At 32.2% G+C, this 20,467-nt stretch overlaps 1 protein-coding gene across 5 annotated transcripts in view; it reads right to left on the bottom strand.

Moving 5' to 3' along the window:
• Positions 1-20,467, bottom strand: part of ADK (adenosine kinase) — a 448,271-nt gene that overhangs the window by 273,838 nt on the left and 153,966 nt on the right. For all 5 annotated transcript variants that reach the window (XM_016130815.2, XM_016130816.2, XM_016130820.2 and 2 more), the window contains one exon: positions 17,759-17,837. In XM_016130815.2, coding sequence (XP_015986301.1) covers positions 17,759-17,837 — 79 coding nt within the window. The remainder of the gene's footprint in view (positions 1-17,758; positions 17,838-20,467) is intronic.

The following is a 20,467-nucleotide window of genomic DNA, read 5'->3' on the forward strand; positions in this document are numbered from 1 at the left end:
GTATGTAAATATACCTAATTTCTTTTAATGGAAAAAAAAATACTGGGAAAAAAAAGTAAATCTTTTAAAAAAAGAAAAAGATACTTTGGAACTTGTGTTAACATCCCCAGTGGCCCTACTTTCAGTTGCCAATTACTTTACAATGTTTCCAGCATTCATTTAAGGTTAATCAATTATACTTTTAGATATAAACCACCTATTCGAACTTATTACATTAGGACTCACAGTTTCTAAATCTCTTGGTTTTTATAATTTTTGAGAATGAAAATAGATTAAATATGGTAAACAAAAATAAAAATTAATATAGTTTACAGTTGCCTTTCAGCTTTCTAAGATATTCAAAAATACAATAATTGGCAAGCTTCCCTTCATCCTCCCTATCAATATTAACTGACAAACAAATTTTCAAAATCATCAAATTGCCATTTTTTATGTCTCTCCTATTGACCAGTGATGTAAACATTCATTTTAGTTAAGACAGTTTTTAATAGAATGTAACATCTGTTTTACGTTACATGGGATACAGCAAAATTCTTCCTCTCTGACTGGATTATTAATGCTCATGCCTTCTATGGAGTTATTCTCTTCATTCGTATCCCCACACTAGTCCTCTAAAGTGCAACATACCCCCTGATGTAATACATTTCCCTGTTAACTTTACAATACTATATATACCATAACTTTAATGTGACATGCTGGTATTTCTTTTTAAACCACAAATGCATTTCTTATTCTCAATCACAAATTTAAATTTCCTGTATACTCCCAGCCCACCAGGCATTTTTCTTTTAAAACAGCTGAATAAAAATAGATGATTTCAATTTTTTGATTTGTCATCTCATTTTTTATAGATCTCTTTCCAACTGTTAGAGTGGAAAAGTGAAAAGATATTTGTTTTTATCATTTTACTATTAAACCAACTTAAGAAATACTATAAACTATTTTTACTTCTTAAGAGTAATGTAAATAAGTCCATGACACACATAAAATTATTTAAAATGTTTGCATTAAATTCAAGACAAATACCTTTACAAAAGGCATTCTTCCAATGTCCAACTCTAAAATTATTTGAACATATATTTTTGTTTTTAAAAGTCCCCAAAATTTGATATATAGTGCTCATTTTGTTTCTAAGATTTACACTAAGATTTATCTAAAACCATCTTACATTTCATTGATTCAAATGAAGATAAAATAATATGCCAAATGGAGTTGCTGTATTTCTATTACCTCAGTCTTTCTTGAGCAATATTTTGTTCATTAAGAACAGATTCTGACAAAATTGGGATCAACCACATCACTACTGTTGATTCTCAGTTAGTTCTTCGGTTCATTTCCCTTGCCTAACTCTAAGAAAACTACATATGGCTTAAACCACTGGTATTTTTTTACTTTCTGCCAATATATAAACCATGCTTTTTTTGTGCTGAAAACATTCCCATGAATAATTACAATAGTCTCCTAAGAGACCAGATGGCAATAAACTCTAGAACAGATCTGGAAGCTAATCATAAATTTACCTTTTCATAGTCTCACCATCATAATACAGTTCTTCTGCTATGCCATTCAACAAAGTCTGGTGATAGAAACAATACAAATATAGACCATATTTAAATTAAAAAATATACAATGTTTTTAGGAGGGTCTTTCATAACTACACCCACCCCTCATCTTATATTGGTATCACCAACATTTTTAACAGAGCATCAACTTGATAGAATATGACATTACTAAACACACTGCATAGTAATTTTTACATTAGCAAAATTACTATTAAAGTAAAACTCAAGAAATATGGTCCACTTAATAGCATGACCTGAATGCTAAATAAATAAAAATGATCCGAAACTAAATAAATAAAAATACTGATCAATATTATATAGAATTGTCACTGATTTTTATTTTGTTATTCTTCTGGGAAACAATTAAATTATTCTGGCCTTGCTATTTCAATTGAAATAAAATGACTTGTATAATTATTTATGACTCTACTTAAGAGTATTATATTTGTGAGAAATAAAATATCAAGAGTGGTTTTCAAAACTTTCCAAACACATTGAGGTATATAAAATTAAATTTTAAGCATTTCCCTGCCTCTGTAAAAAGCAAACGTTAGCCAAAGAGTAGGTCATTTCAGTACTTTTCAGTTTAAACTACAATATTAATGTGTAAATTAAGTGTATTTTCTGAATTTATTGTAATACTGTAGTCTGTAATGTTTCTGGTATTAAATTATTCTTGTAGCTCAAAACAATATATAAAATTACATGACAAAGGCAGGTTAGAGAGAGAAAACAAAGAGAAATAAAACTAAGAGGAGAGAAAAAGACAGTTTAAATAGAAACAGGAAATATAAATGGGCGGAGTACAGAAAACAGGAATGCTACTGTAAATGAGGTTAATGGTTTGTACAGTCTATTTATATGCTATCCTTGTGGGGTTATGGTATCAATGTGGGAAAACACCTTGGAAAAAAAGATTCTGGAGCCTCTATTCTCCTACTCTGCTCAATGGTTTAGAACTATCTCGGAATTATCTGCTCTTCATACATTTTGCTTATTTTCCCAGTTTAGTCACCTAGAACTATTACTCTCGTGGAAAGGAAGCTCTTTGATAATATGCTCTACTTCTTGCATGAGCATCACTCCATTTGAGTTTTCTAATTTTAGAATTAATTTTGGCAATTTATTTCTACTAGAAAATGGGTAATACCATTCCAGTAGCTCTATTTATCAGAGAAATGTAAATGTAAACTTTCAATGGGATATTATTTTTCACATATCATATGCATAAAGAACACTTATGAGGATGTATTAAAGCCAACACATTTATTTAGTTCTTGTGGAAATAAAAATTGGTAAAATGTTTATCTGAATAATTTGGCAACTTCTATAAAAATTTAACACAGCTGTATTCTTTGAACCAGCAATTCTATTTCTAGCAATAAATTATAAAGATACACTTGCACATATGGAAAATGACATGTTTATTAAGGTACTCACTAAAGCATCTTTGTAAGCCATACAAATGACCACAAATAGGGGACTCATTAAATAAATTACAATACTGTTATAGAATGGACCATCACAGCCATTAAAAAGAATTAGCCAGATCTATTTGGTACTAGTATGGAACAATCTCCAAAATATAACACTAACAAAAAGAAATCCGAGATATAAAACTATATATAATGTATACATAAAACACACATTAATAGGTATGCGCATAGTTGTAAATAGATTAGAAGCATACAGAAGACACTCATAGGGATCACATCTAATGAAATGAACTGGGCCAGTAAAGGATAGGCACAGGGAAGAAAAGAAAAAAAAAACCTCTATTTTTCCCTGTTAAACACAGTGGCTTAAAATAAAATAACTTCTACATAGATTTTATGGGTCGGACGCTTGAGAATGACTCAGCAGAGCACTTCCGGCTCAGGATACCTCAGTAGGTTGCAGTGAATAAGTTGGCCAGGGTTCTAATCATCTGAAGATTTGATTGGGACTGGCTCTTTCACTTGGCTAGCATGTTAATGCTGTTTGATGGTGGAAATCTTTAGTTCCTCCCCGCGTAGGACTCTCCATAGGCATAACTGAGTATCCAGTTGATGTTCCCATTATGGGTGTTCCAAAAGAAAATAATGTGGAAGAAACAACGCCTTTAATGATCTAGCCTCAGAAGTAGAATGCCATCTTTGCTACACATTCTGTTTGTGAGAAGACAGTAGCTAAGTCTGGCCCATATTTAAACAAAGGGAAATTAGGCTCCTCTTTTATTTTTTTTTAATATTTTTTAAATTTTCAATTACAGGTGATGTACATTATATTAGTTTCAGGTGTGCAACACAGAGATTAGACATTTATATCACTTATGAAGTGATCACCTTAATAAATCCAGTACCCATCTGACATCGTATGTAGTTATTTCAATACCACTGAATACATTCCTCATGCTATACTCTACGTTCCCATGACTATTCTGTAAAAACTAATTTTTACCTCTTAATCTCTCCCCTCTTCACCCAAACGCAACCCCCTCCCAATCTGATAACTATCAAAATGCTCTCTGTATCTATGAGCTTATTTGTTTTGATTATTTGTTTATCCTGTTTTCTAGAATATACATATAAGTGAAATCATACATTTGTCTTTCTTTGTCTGGCATGCTCCACTCAGCATAATATCCTCTAAGTCCATCCACATTCATGCATATGGCAAGATTTCATTCATTATTATGGCTGAGTAATATTCCAGTGTGTGTACACACACATATCACCTCTTCTTTATCCATTCATCCACTGATGGATACCCAAGTTGCCTCCATATCTTAGCTATTAGTGACTATTATCTTTCACATTTGGTAAAATTTTCCTCAGGGTAGAATTACAATTATGTTTTGAGAAGGGAAAATGGCCTATTTTAAATTATTTAAAGAAGTACTCTCTATATTTAAAAGTTTAAACTTTTTTCATCATTTAAAATACATGACACCTTTATATGAATACTTGACAGAGATATAACTTTTCAGTTATCCAATATATTTAAATAACTCACGTTATTTCATATGTTAGTTTTCTAAATTATTTTAGTCTACCTGAGGAACATATGATTTGATTTTTAAGATAACAACTGTTACATAAAGCACAAGCCCCCAGTGGTCACTTAATATGAATAATTACTATTCATAACAGAACTGAAAAACAATCTGATTTATTTAATGAAACATTTTATTGTAAACGCTCATATTTGCATCAATGGTATTCCATCTTCATAAATTCAACACCTCAAAATCTATTCTTAACATAAGTTGTGACAATACCAGGATTAGAATAATTCTTCCCTATTTTGGAGCACATACCTTATACCAAAAGCCGATACTAAAATTCTCCAAAGAGTTTTCACATTCTTAATACTGCAGTAGGATATGAAAAAGAAACAAAATAAAGGAAGAGAAAACAAATGCAATTTGGGGGGAATATAAATAAATATCTAGAAATTCAAATGAAGGTATTACCTAAAAAGTAATAGAATCAGCGAAGGAATGCTGTATCTGAATAAAAAATAACTATATATCTCTCTATACCAGTAATAACAACCTGGAAAGCATAGTTTAAAAAAAAAAAAAAAGAAAAATGTCATTTAAAAGTTATAGGAATAACAACAAGAATAAGAATGATACCATACTTAGAATATACATGAGAGTGTCAGAACCTTTAAAAAATTTATGAAACTCTATAGGGTAATTTAAAAAAAAATATTTGATACAGTAGAGATATGTCATTCTAGATCAAAACACAACATAAAAATGTCTGTTATCTCCAACTTATAAATTGTACACAATTCCACTAAAACCCCAGAAGGATTTTTAAAAATACAGATTAAATGATTTTATAGATCACCCTGAAGAAAGACAAACAAAAGTAGGAAATAAAATTTTGTAGGAAAAAAAAAGGTGTTTAACCACCTGTACTAAATATTTTAGCAATAATTTAAAATCTTCTGAATCAGAGAGATTTTGGTTTCTCATTTTTCTCTGTGGCATGGGAAGGCATTGGGGCTGAGGATAAAGAGGAGGAGGAAGTAACCAACACAAGTGAATTAGAAACATGTTTCCAGATACTCCCTCTCAATGTTGAACTTTACCCTAAGCCCTGTTATGCTGGGAACCAAGAATATTTCAAGAACCCCCTGTTCCACACCTTTGAATTCCTGAAACAGTTAATTGCAAGAAACCATTCTTCCCCATATAGCTAGATGAGACTTGTGGATGCCTCCCTTGTTTACCTATGACAAGGCCAGGCACAGTGAAGTTTGGAGCCATTCTTGATTCACTGGCATCCAGAGAAATCAGAGCACTCTATATATTTTTAGTGACCTAGCCCACAGGAGGAAAAAAGAGGCTGATTAGGGTCAAAACTGGTTTTGACAACATGCTCTGAAATTTTTATGATACTTACTTAGCTTAAATGCTAACATGAAAACCTAAGAAGAAATTCAGGAAAATTATCAAATATACACTACAGAATTAGGAATGTGCTATGGAAAATAAACATTTACAAAACTGCCTTAGGTGAATAACTAGAGATTGATCATTATTTCCTTCTTTAAAAGACTGTTTCTTTACAAAGGAATTTACTTTAAGTTTCCTTAAATAAAAACTTATTTAGAACATTTAAATTAGTATATAAATAACATAAAATATATGTAAACTACATCTATATAATAAATACCAAACTCAGATATGAAGAGACTAACAATTCCTTTCTTTTACATTCAATTAACAACTATGAATGAATAACCCTTGTCAACCCCAGCCAACCAACAAATCTTCCAACAACAGTAGACAACAAAGAATTTCCAAGTCACTAACCAAAACGAACTAGCTAACCAAATAAAATGTTCAGGAACTCAGTAAGGGATGAAATTTTATTCGACTTCTAATACCACCAATCCATTGACCAGTTTTCGGCCCTATAACCTTATTTTCAAATTTTGAAAAAAATAGTTTTGAGATAAATAGTTGTGAAGGAAAGAAAATCTGGTATCTTTTACTGCTTTAAACATATTCTTATCAAATCGTTGAAAATATACATCCAGCTTAATTCAATTAATGGAAAATATCTGCCATACACATTTTTCAGAATGTAATAGTAGCTACAATTCAATAAGCTATTATTAAGTACTGGACTATATATTGTTCATATTATATCATTTAATTCTAACAACACCATATTGGGTTAGCTGCCATCAAAAAAAAAATCTGTGAAATATTTTGAAATGAACCAAAAAGATTGTAGATATCATCAGTGGAGACCTAAGCATTGTTTAGAGCAGACACCGCCTTCTAGGTTATCTACTCAATTTTTATCATGTTTGAGCTATTTCTATGAGTCTACAAATTATACATTACTTATAGCAATAATCCTTACTTATAAATCCATAAATAAAATGACCCTGTAGAGAGACTAGTGAAATCTGCCATCCAACACAAAGTCAGTTTTGTAACATCTGGAGGTTAATTTCATGAACCACACAGGTCTCCCATCTTTGAATGCTCCTCTAAATCAGCTGTAACAGCTTACTGTTCACTCATTAATTATGAATTACATGAAACTGTTGACCTGTGTTCATTTTATACCTATGAGTTTATGATTTTACCCTTTAAAATAAATTAGCCTGTAACAGTACTTTGATTATTCCTATTTTAAAGAGGAAGCTAAAACTTGAAGAGGTTAGGTGACTTGCCCAAGTTTATACTTGCACTGCTTTGCTTAACTCCACAGCACATCCTCTTTGCCCCTCATCACTATGCTATGCTAAAATTTAGACTATTTGGTTTCTTACTTTGTTATCTCACGTATCTCATCCCCAAAAGTACCAAAGAACATAGAATACTCCAGAAAAGCTTTTCTTTAAAAAACACAGCAGCTGACAGGACCACTATATAATTTAATGGGTAAAGATCATCCTCAAAGTCCAATCAACTAAACAAATGAGATGTGTTTTCCCCAGAAGTCTGACTTTATTTTTCGGTTTAATAAAACGAATATTAATTACAAGACCTTTTTTTAAGTTTCTAAATTTTAATTCCAAAATATAATGAAAAGGAATGGAACTAAGGTGAGTTTTATCCTCTGGTTGAAATTAAGTCCCGTCACATCTAGTACTCCTACTGAAGCTCTTCTAGCTTTGCTGCTAGGCAGGAGAGCCACAATCTCAAATTGTATACAGATTTAATGGCATATCCTGGGACAATGCACCACATTAAGGTTCACAGGGGTAAAAGTATGCCTTTTTAAAAATAAAGTGGATAATTATAACATGTATGTGTAGATTTATACTAGATAACCTCAGTCCACTGAGTTTAACCATCGCGTCACTGAGACAAAACTAAAAGTATGTTTTACTAATAGTGGCAAAAGAATATTTTAATACAAAGTATAAAACAAGGTTTAAAGGACAAAAAAAACTGGAAAAAAAAGGAAAGAAGGAAGGGAGGGAGAAAAAAGGAAGGGAGGGGAGTAGGAAGGAAAATATAAAATATGGAACTTTGCTTAACATTAAAGAATCTGACATTACTTAGAAGAATGTCACACATTAAAAATATTTAGAAAAACAAAACACTGCTTTCTTCACCTTATTTTAGCTACTAAAGTCTCTCACGCACAATCTAATTCAACAAAGAAAAAAAGTACTAAAGGGAGATATTAATTCATATTTATATTTTTTTCAACTGCAAGGAGAAATCACAATATAAATAGTCAACTTTATTTTGCAAGACCTAAGTTACTTAAAATTATTCATTAATCTTAACATTGGTACTAACAGGAACCTCCTTTTTAACGACATAACAGTTTCACGAGACCCTGTGTTGTATCACCATCTGCCACATCCTGCTCTGATATTTATAAATACAGTTGTGTTATTGACATTTCTACAATTGTTCCAGGGGCAAGGCATTATATCAGAGAATTCTCTTTGATCACTCCAATGCCATTTCTTCTTTTTAGATCTAAGCAGTCTGAACTGTTCCCAGATTCCCAGAGGGATGTCTAATAAAAAAGCCTTTTAATAACTAACTTTTTCAGGTGAAATAGGTCACAAAAGAGATAATAAGAAATATTTATTAATACAGGAAAACCAACAAATTAACTGATCTTGTATATTTTATTAAAAAGGTCTAGAAAAGAAAGATGAGGCTCTTCCTTTTCATCAATTTTAATTTCTAAATACTATGACTCAATTAGAAATGCTTGCTACATGGTTCTCGAAATATCACCTTTACAGTTTTTGGTTCAACATGCTTTTATTGACTCAAACAGAATTCTTTAAATGTTTTTTAAATGTTTTTAGGAACTCAATGTACACAGAGGTCCAGAAAGCTTTAAAACAGAATTCTGAAAAATGATTCATTACATGACATTTGCATTTAAAAAACAAATAACTCTTCTCCCCATGCAATCCTAAGGCTTTTCAAATAGATAATCCAGAGAAACTATTTTCCTATTACTTTAATAATTGTCATCTTTCTAAATAAAGTATATTTTTCTATTTAAAGCAAAGATCTTTAGATCTTTGGGATAAAATAATATTTCTTTCTTTGGAAGACTCCTGATCGTTTCATGGAAATCCTTAAATTTGTATGTGTTTCCTGCCAAACAGCCTTCTCTCCTCCATTTTTCTTTAGTTAGTAGAGATGACACTATGCTCCTAATTACAGATTTTGATCTTCTACCCCCATGCAATCCTGTGTAAAAACATAAACATACTAGTACTTACAAAGTCCTCTCAAATTTAATTTAAAAAACCAAAACAAAAACTTGGTTTAAAATTTCACTAGAAGTTAAACACACATATGGAGGTTTATCTAACTTGAAGATGAAAAACTGGAAGATTGGAAAGTCAGTGATCAAAGAACAAGGTTAGGAATTAAAAGATAGAAATAAGGATCTAAGAATTAAAGAAGAGTCCAAACAAAATGTTTAATGCTTATGTGGAGAAAAAAACCAAGTCCATTACTGATGATTTTACTGTGTATATATGAATAAGAAAGAAAATCTAATAGTGAGGGCCTTTAAAGAACTAATGAATTTCAAATGAGGCCCTTTGGGTGGGCTCTAATCCAATCGGACTGGTGTCCTTATAAAAATAGGTAAGAATGCACACAGAAACACTAGGGCTGTGCACAGAGGGACAACTATGTGAAGAGGCAGCAAGAGCACAGAGGACTCAGAAGGAATCAAAGCTGCTGACACCTTGATCTTCAAATTCTTATCTCCAGAACTGTGAGAAAGTAAATTTCTTTTGCTTAAGCTACTCAATCTGGCATTGCTGTGGTGGCCCAACCAAACCAATATAGTACTCATTTGAAATTAAATATTATTCTGTATTATTTACTTTTCTGTTACATAAGTGCTATTAGTTAAATAAAACAATAGAAACAGTTAATTGCAATTACTAATAATTAAAAGCAGGACTAATTAAACAAATAATATCTATGAGAAAATACAATAATCACTGTTTCTTTTGTTAAAATAGATACAACTTATTTTAACTTCTTAACTCTTTATTGAATATTTAATTTTAGACCATATTGTGTATTCTTAACATACATATATGTAAGATTTTTTAAAATAAAAGTAAAGTTGGATTAAACAGATATTACCAATATTTAGTGAAAAATAACGACATTTTTCATTTCTCCCATGACATAACAGAATAGTGTTACTGTGTTTCCTTTCGAATAGTACTTCTCTGAAGTGACTGGAACCATTAGGACATCCTTCTTTTATGTGTGGTAAAACTGAATACAGTAAAATGAAAATTTCACTTTGACTTACAGCTCTGCTCTTATCAAGTCCACATTCTTGGTGTCAGTCCAATGTGATGACATCAAGCTAATTATTCTTTCAACCAAAGCATTTAAGAATGAAATACTTAGAATTTTACTTACTAGCAACAGCTGGTATTTAGATAATAAGAATTAGTTTCTAGCTCTACAAAATATCTACCTACCTTGAATCTAAATGCTTGTTTTGATATTCCAACTGTTTATCAATCATGTCCTTTACATTTATAGATTCATTATGTATGCTATCCATCTCTGAAATGAACATCATTTCAAAACACTCTGAAGCACATGGGTAAATTCAATTTTTGCTGTCAAAAGTGAATTCCAAATAAGTTACAGTTTTAGTAAAGAAACGGAGAAAGCCTAATTTAATTTGCCTGCCCTTTTGTGGCAACCTTTCCCCCCACTTAAGTTATACAGCAGTCATATTACACAAAAATGAGTCACTTGTATGAGTTTTTTCCTAGCCTACGTAGGGCCTATTCAAATATCATCAAACACTTAAGAAGAAATGGTATATAAATTTTTGTTTTTACTGTAGTCTTTTTTCCCATTGTCATCTTCAACATATTACCAAATTAGACAAAGACATTCTTCTCATCTCCTGTTTTAAAATTATTTTCCTGCAAGACATCTTATCTAAGTCCAGTAATAAGTATAGCCATCTTTTAGGCCATGTCCAAGGAGGCTATCTCTTTCCATATCTTTAAAGTCAAAAATCACATTAAGTACTTCTATATATTTTCAAAAAATTGAAAAGTGACCAAAGCGTTCAACACAAAAACATCAATATCGTAGGTAGCAAATCACACTTCCTTTCCACAGTGTTTTATGTAAGGAATAGAGGATAATTAGCAGATAAGATCATTTTATTTTCGTTAATAAGAAGTTTACACTAAATGAAATTTGCCAAAATTTAAATTTGTAATCTGTCAAATATGCAGATAAGAAAAGTATAGAATTGTATTTGGACAGGATATGAACAATATTTTGTTTTATGTTGCCAGTGGTTTCATTAAACTCTTCAAGAACGTTATTTAGCGAATCAAAGTATCTAAGAGTAATATGAGCATTTTCATGCTGACAGAATTTGCCAATCACTTGAGGTATCCAAGTATGATTGTTGGTAAGATCTGAAGGAATGAGCTCTGCATTATAAAGTGCTCCTCCTGGGTATAATGCATGTGGGGCCAGAATGAGAACAAACTAGGTGTCACTGATGAGTGATCAGTTTGAGGGTAATATAACTGTCAGCCCAGTGGTACATGATCATGATACGGTCTTTCCATCCCTTTCTATTTATGGGTAATAATCTTGTTTGTTACAACACACTTTTGCTTTATTCTATCTTTAGCAACTAGACAAGGTTACAAACTTGGCTGCTGTTAGTATTTAACACATCTTGTTGAATATGCCTGCTTTCCAAACTACTTGCTTATTTACTATCTATACTTAAAATATCCCATGAGTTTTGACTATCTTTGAAGCTACCAATTTACTATCTATAAATTTTATCCATCCTGTTTGTTTTCCTTATCTTCACATAAGCATTGAATATTTTCAAAATATATACTACAGAAAACACATATTACACACGGTATACACCAAATATATATATATATATATATATATATGAAATAATTATGGATAATTGAATGATGATTGAATTCTTACTATAGATCTTATTCTATTTTATATCTACGGTTCACAGTATCTAACAGATATTCAGTTAGTGTAGCTCTACTGGACTAATATTTTTGCCCAAAATTTGCTTCTTCAATAATCTAGAGTAACAGAGAAATGGAAAGCTATAATCCAGTTGTTTTCTGGGGTTAAAATAATTCAAGCGGATAAGAAAAGACAACAATAGCCCCAAATCAACCAAACACACTAAGACGAACAAAATCCAGCACCTTCCCTGGTGGGCTGTCCCTATCAACTCCTTTCAATTCCATTTGCCTGGAGTTTTTAGACAGCTTTAAGTCCAAATTCAATGTCCTCGTTCACTCACCACATTAAATACACCAAGACTAATATATAAGGTTTTCTAACTCTAAGACTGTAAACATTTTTTTCATATTTCACTCAAAATTTAGACAACTTAGGTTACCAGTAACTACCTAGCACAATGGCTAAAATGTAGCAGATGCTCAATAAATATGTGCTTTATATACAAAAGAATCAGTTCTTCCTATTAATGACTACCAATGAAATCTGAGTAATATTCCTTCTAAAGGAATGTTTTTCGAAACTGTGTGGCTATCCTCATCATAAATTAACAATTTGGCAATTATGTAGTTGGATCATCAAACAGATGGAAAGAAAAAATATTCTCAAAATATTACAACAAGATGTTCAATTAAGGGCTAGATTGAAATAAGTACTTTTAAGCGGATGAAAGCCACAAATCCAGTTGTTCTGTCCATGAATAGGTAAGTTTTGTTACCGTGAAGAAAACTCAGATAAATTGGAGGGGAAAGCCTTCAACCCAGGTGGTTTCCAAACTTTCTTTAAAAAATATTATACTTTTTTTAACTCAATTATCTCATTAATTCTTACAACATCCATCTGAGAAGCTTTACCCTCCACATTTATATAGGAAAGGCTCAGATAAGTAGAGTAAATTGATCATGGCTTCATAGGCAGTAAAGTGACAAAGCATGAATTCAAACCCAGTTTAAATGGACTCCTAAGGTCCAAAGAGCAAGCCCAAGCTCCTCATTTGTTATGTTGCCTCATTATTTGTTGAATAAACAAATAAAATCTGTAAATGCAGTAGACTGATTTCACTACCAAAGCATCTCTACAATCTATTTATTTTTTAATTGTGCTAAAACAGATATAACACAAAATTTACCTTTTTAATCATTTTTTAAGTGTACAAGTACAGTGGCATTAAGTACATTTACATTGTTGTACAACCATCACCACCATTCATCTCTAGAACTCTTTCATCTTGTAAAACTGAAACTCTATACCCATTAGGCACTAACTCCCCATTAAACTTTCCTCCCCGCTGGCAACCACCATTATTTTTTCCATCTCTATGTACTTGACTACTCCAGGTACCTTATGTAAGTGGAATCATTAGTATTAGTGCTTTTGTGACTAGCTTTTTTCACTTAGCATTAATGCCTTCAAGATTCTTCCATGTTGCAATAAGTGTGAGAATTTCCGTTTAAGGCTGAATAATATTCATCTGTGTGTATACACAACATTGTTATTCATTCATCCACTGAAAGACACCTGGGTTGCTTCTGCCTTTTGGCTATTAGAAACAATGCTACTACGAACATGAGTATACAAATATCTCTTCAAGACCCTGCTTTCAGTTCTTTTGAATATGTACCTGTCTTCATCTGCTCATGTTGCCATAACAAAATACCATAAACTGAATGGCTTAAACCAGGGGTTCCCAAACCCCCAGCCATGGGACTGGTACTGGTCCATGGCCTATTAGGAACCGGGCCACAAGCAAGAGGTGAGCAGCAGGCGAGGGAACGAAGCTTCATCTGTATTTATCACTGCCTGAACTCTACCTCAGATCATCAGGCATTAGACTCTAATAGGAGCACTGGTCCCTGGTGCCAAAAAGATTGGGGACTGCTGGTTTAAATGACAAAAACTTATTTCTCACTGTTGTGAAGGTAAGAAATCCAAGATCATGGTGCAGTCAATTCAGAATCCATTGAGGACTCTTCCTGCCTTGGAGATGACCCCCTTCTGTGTCCTCATGTGAAGGGAAAGTGAAAGTGAGTGAATAAGCTTCCTGAGTCTCTTTTTATAATCACTCAGATGGGGCTCCCTCATGACCTCATCCAACCATAATAATCTCTCAAAGGCCTCATCTCCAAGTAACATCACACTGGGGGTTAAGGTTTCAACATATGAATTTTGGGGGAAACAAACATTCAGTTCATAGCATACTCAGAAGTGGAACTGCTGGATCAAATAATAATTCTGTCTGTAATTTTTGAGGAACCCCCATATTGTTTTCCATAGTGGCTACGTAATTCTAGCTTCTCATCAACAGTGTACAGAGTTCCAATTTCTCTACATCCTTGCCAACACTTGTTATTTTATGTTTGAGATAGTAGCTATCCCAATGGGTGTAAAGTGAGCAGTGTAACTTTTAAAAAATTACATTTTACATTAAAGTTAACATATAAAGTAGGAAAAAAAGCAGAATTGCTCTGCCTTGAAAGCAAAAAAAAAAAAAAAAAGAAAAAAGGTCTAGAACAAATCTAGCATTATCCTTGCCTCCCTGTGAGGCTCTTATAAATAGTATATGAGAGGCTCCATAAATGGCTTTGGGGAAAAAAACCTAGGATAGACCGATACACCAGTTTTATGCCAGGGGATGGAGGTTCAAGTTGGGTAGAGGAAAACTATTTGGGTTATTTCTTTTAGTTTTCCAAGTTCAAACTTAAAACATCCCAAAATCTAGGACATGAGATAAAAATCTTATTGAGAAAATGGGAATTATGGTGATTCAACTAGGAATTGAATATCACTTTAGAGGTGTACTTGAGAAGATATAGAGTTCTGCCTTTGTTTTCAGAAACTAAAAAAACCCACATATGTGAGTACTGATATATTTTCATTCTGGTTCTTATAAATTTGTTTATCTCTTAGGGGTGGAGAGGATTGCTCCTACAACATTATATTGTACTTCATAGTTTATAGTTCTCTCTTTCCACTTTATCACCCCTATCCCCAAATACATTTTCACTATAATGAAGCTTCAAGAATATGGACTAAGTTGATTATTAGCTTTTCCATCACCAACATATAACAGACTAGCTGGCACAGAGTAGGAATTTAATAAATAACAAAGAAGAAAGGTTAGAAGAGAAGTTAGAATGGTGGTTAAAGAGAAGAAAAATGGTTAAGTTTTAAAATGTAAGCAAGAATTTTGTAAACTAGGAACACTTCGTGTTTATCAGTGTGTCTATCATATAGCATAGAGCTTCATACATATCAATACATGTTGGCTGAACTGAACTGAATTGCTCTGCTTATGGTATAAAAAAAAGATTGCTAGTCTGACAATTATGATAGGATTTTAACCACAAATATACTACTAATAAAAAAACTAATGGATGAGCCATCCAAAACTTTAAATTCCATTTACTTCCTTGATAAAAAAAAGAAACAAATAAACCATTACTAGGATACACTGTTACAATGCACATGAAGTACTATACAAATTGCACAAATAATAACAGGTGTTAGTTGTTTTAATAATGAGTCCAATTATCAGGCAGAAATCCAACGGAGGTAGGTGTTGATATTAATTATATAAGTAATAAGCTTTGGGAAGGCAGAAACTTCCTCAAGAAAGGAGAGATCTTTCTAATAATCTCCCAGACCTAGAAGGAGAAACAACTGAAAAGGTAGTAGAATGTGCTTTGATAGACTGAGGCTTTAAAAATAAGATCACTTATATGTGGGATATAAACCTAAAAGCAACAAAATGAACACGACAAACTAACAGAGACTTATGGACATGGACAATGGACTAGTGGTTAACCGGGGGGTAGAGGATGAGGGAGGAAAGGGAAGGTAGACAGAGTAAAAGGGGTCAAATATAGGGAGGCAGGGAGAGGGTGAAGTGGGAAAAGAGGATCAAATATATGGTAGCTGAAGGAAACTAGACTTTGGGTGGTAAACACACAATAGAATATACAGATGTCAAATTATAATGTACACCTGAAAATTATACAATTGTATTAACCAATGTTACCCCTAATAAACTTAATTTAAAATTAAATTAAATTAAAAATAACATATCTTTCACAGTCGGAATTGTGTCCCCACCCTGAAAATTCATATGTTGAAGCCTTAAATCCATGATTGCATATGAAGACAGGACCTTTTAAGGAAATAAAGTTAAATAAGGTCCTAAGAGGTGAGAGCCTCATCCAATAGAACTGGTATCCTTATAAGAGGAAGAAACACCAAAGATAGCTCTCTCTATGTGGACAGAGAAGAAAAGTCATGTGAAGACACAATGAGAAGGCAGCCATCTACAAGCCAGGAAAGAGACCTTTCCAAAAACCAATCATGATGCAACCTTGTTCTTGGACATCTAACCACCAGAACTATGATAAAATAAATTTCTCTTGTTTAAGCCAGCTAAGTCCATACTATTTTATTATGGCAGCCTGAATGGACTACTACATTATCTAAGGACAAAAAGTATTAACCTGAGCTCACAAAGTGACCTGAAGGCTGTTCTACAACAATACAAATCAACTGACAAAGACTTTCTCCTCAGGACACTGTACACAAATGACCACCTTAAAAATTAAATTTTACAACCTAAAATATTTTAACTCTATGATTAAATGTGAGCTTCCTCAGTATGGAGGATAATTACACTGTGTGCCTAAATCAACTAAGGGTTAATTCAAAACGCAGAAGTTGTTCAACCATTACTTGCAAATTTTCCACTTCTCTTAGTCCTTAAAATTAGTAAAATTCAAAGGGAAAGCTTTTATCAATGAAACTGACCTGACTCCATCAGAGTTGACATGACTGTACTGAGTGGGACTTTGAGCTAGCTTTCGAATCGCAGAGTTTAAGAACCAGAAGTATGTAAAGCTTTTTCACGTCCTTCATAATTGGAAGTTTCAGCAGAATACTAACTCTTTCACTCAAGATTAGGTTAGGCTGGTGATATGAAGAGTATATGTCAAATGAGTTTATCCAATTACTACTCATTGGAAGATATAGAAATGGGTGTAGGTATATAAATTTATACATACTATATATATACAAATTTATATATGTATAAATGTATATGAACAATATACCCAGATATAGACATACAGATACTTAAATACAAACATACCTTTATTTATGTATACAGATATATATGTTCCTATATATAATACAAGAAAACTTTAGTATCTTATAATAGGAATGTTCTTTCTAAGCACTATAAGAAATGTAGAAGCCACAAGGTTTAATTACATTTAAAAAACTAAAAACTATGCTATAGTAAAGCCTTTACAAGTAGAGTTAAAGTACAAATAACAAACAAGAAATAGTTTAAGCTTATGGAATAAAAAGAAATACTATCCATAAAATGTGAGGAAATTCTACAAAATAATAATATGAAAAATTGTAAAATAGCCAAAGGACTTGAAAAATAATTAAGAAAAAATCTAATTAAACAAGAAACACATTAAAAGATGTTTAAGCTTACCTGTAACCAAAGAAATACCAATTAAAATAATTTTTGTTGATTAAATGGGCAATGTCTGCTAATATCCGAATTCAAAACCAATGAAACTATTCCATAGCAACAAAATTTAGATTGAAACAGTTATGCACAATGATGAAAAGTCTAGAATTATTTTTAATCCATTTATTTATAACTTTAAAAATAATTACTAACCTGGGCCACTTTAATTGAATTCTGTGTAGAACCACCAGCATGATACTCAACTTTGAATTTTTTTACAAGTTCATCAAACCTATAAGGAAATCACAGTAGAAAAAGTTAGCATCTGTTAGTTGTCATGAAGAGATTTTTCTGATTAAAAGCACATTAAATCATAATTAGTGAAATTTTTGAATTATATAATTATGTTGAATAAATCAATTAAAATACTGTATGAAGAATAACTCTTACTACAAACCTCCAGCCAAAGGACTATGGACACTGATTTAAATAAGTCTCAAATTAGATGGCATTTACTAATCTGGGTCACAAATCAATATTCCTTATTACATATCTCTAACATATTAGGTGCTCTGGAGATATCCAAGGGGTAGAAGTATGTGCTTGAATTTCAAAGGATTTACAAGCTTTGGAGGGACAAAAGAATGAAACTAGAGAAAATTAGAAAAAAACAAGTTGTCAAATAACAAAATGTATGTAATGTAGACAACAACAAGAGATCAGAAGAAGAAGAGAGAGATTGGGATGTAAGTACAACATTCAAGGAAGACTTCAGTTTGGGAAATATTTTCAAAATTGTAAGTATAAAAGTAGATCCTGTCATTCAAGTGAAATTCTTCAAACATTTCAAAATATACAAAAAAAGATAACTTTAGAAATACCTTAGGGGTAGGGAAAATGGAGTTATTGCCAGTCCCACACTTCCAATTGCCAACCCTGAGATGCCAGTGAACACAATTACCAAACCTGCCCAGAACTTCTGACAGCAATATTTGTATACGGTAATATTACTGACGTAATAACAATAGAGAATGCAAACTATATGGTACACAGATGTAGTCAGGTGGGCAGTTTTGGTAGTTTTAGAGGGCATTCTCTTCTATTTACTTTTTTAACTAAATATCAGCTAAAAATGATGTTAGAGATTGGAGGAGAAAGGGAGGGTGAATGGACAAAGTAAACATATAGTGATCACTTTTTAGGCTCTTTGAGGTCCTTCCACTTTCAAAGGTTGTAGATCACATTTGCAGTGGTACAATAAGGTAACTATTAGCCTCATGTGGCTATAGACATTCAAGTTTAAGCTAATTTAAAGTGAAATAAATTTAAAATTCAGTTTATCAGTCATCACATTAGCTACATTTCAAGTGTTTAACAGTCATGTGTAGCTAGTGGCTCATATTAGAAACACAAAATACAGAACATTCCTACTATTACAAAAGAAGTTCTGTTAGATGGTGCTGGGAAAATTCAATAACAAAAACAAAGTAAACAGTAAATATGATCAATTGTAGAGAAGAAAAGCACCTAACAGATGCCTTCACTTAACAAATGGGGAAAGGGTACCTGAGTAGACTGCCACACAAAGGTCATATATGGCATACCAGTGAGTCAAAATCAGGACCACAGTCTCAGAACTATTCGTTAGTCACTAATACACAGAAATCTCTGTATTTCTCCTCATTTAGTCAACTAAAAGTTTTCTGTAAAAACCAAAATTTTGCTTACTAATCTTATCAGTTCAAGAGGTGTAAAAATTATAGAACCTCCTCACATTTCAGATAGAAATCTTCTTCTTCTAAGTCTTACTGGATATCAAAAAACATGTTTTATATACGTAAAAATAAACAAAAGTATACCACCACCAAAAAGCATGGAAAGATGCCACATGCAGACCACAAATTTCCGAAATAACAAATTCTAGTTTAACAGAAAGGAAATATAATAGAATTGACACAGCAGTGATAGAAGACATTATAGTAACAGTGATTTCTTTAAACACTATATTTGGAACACCAATGTTTCTGCCTAACCACTCCTATCACACCACAAGAGTGAAATTTGTTTAACCCATTTCCTTTTTGCTCTGAGAATACTTGCCAGTGGAGCTTGCACCTGCAGCGTTTATGCCGAGATAATTCATGGATTACAGTCTTAACCTTACCCCTAAAGTTTGTCAAAAAATATCTCACTTTTATTATTCTTTTCACATCACTCTACTATATCAATAGTCTTTGGAAACAAATGACTTCATTCTATTCATAGCATTCAGTTTTTATTAGTGGTATTTCCATTTACAAAACATAGTAATTCTCAGTCACTAAAAATGTCAAATCCTAGAAAACGTAGCATTTCTACATGTGATGTTAAATTAATGCTGACAGCAAACTGCAATTTTTTTTCTAAATGAGAAATGGGTTAAATGTTCCAAACTGTCATGGTAAAGTTCCCTGTATTCTGGTCATTGTGTAGATTCCTAGCTTATCTGTCATATTTTTTCTTTCTTTTTGTTTTGTTTTGGTTTTTTTTTGGTAACAGCCTTATTGAGATATAATTCACATACCATACAATTCACCCATTTAAAGTCTACAATCCGATTATTTAAAATATATTCATAGTTGTGCAACCATCACCACAACCAATTTTAGAACATTTTTGTTAACTCAAAAGAAACCTCCATGCCCTTTCAGCTATCAAAACCTATCACTGTCATTCTCCCCAACCCGAAGCAATCATTAATCTACTTCCTATCTCTGTAATTTTGCTTATGTGGAACATTTCAAATAAATGAAATCATATATGTGTATGGTTTTTTTAACTGGATTCTTTAACTTAGAATAATGTTATCAAGGTCTGTATGTGCTGTAGCATATAACAATACTTTATTCCTTTTTCTGGCTGACTCTATTATATGGATATATC

Source organism: Rousettus aegyptiacus, unplaced genomic scaffold, assembly GCF_014176215.1.
Source record: "Rousettus aegyptiacus isolate mRouAeg1 unplaced genomic scaffold, mRouAeg1.p scaffold_m13_p_6, whole genome shotgun sequence".
NCBI lineage: Eukaryota > Metazoa > Chordata > Mammalia > Chiroptera > Pteropodidae > Rousettus > Rousettus aegyptiacus.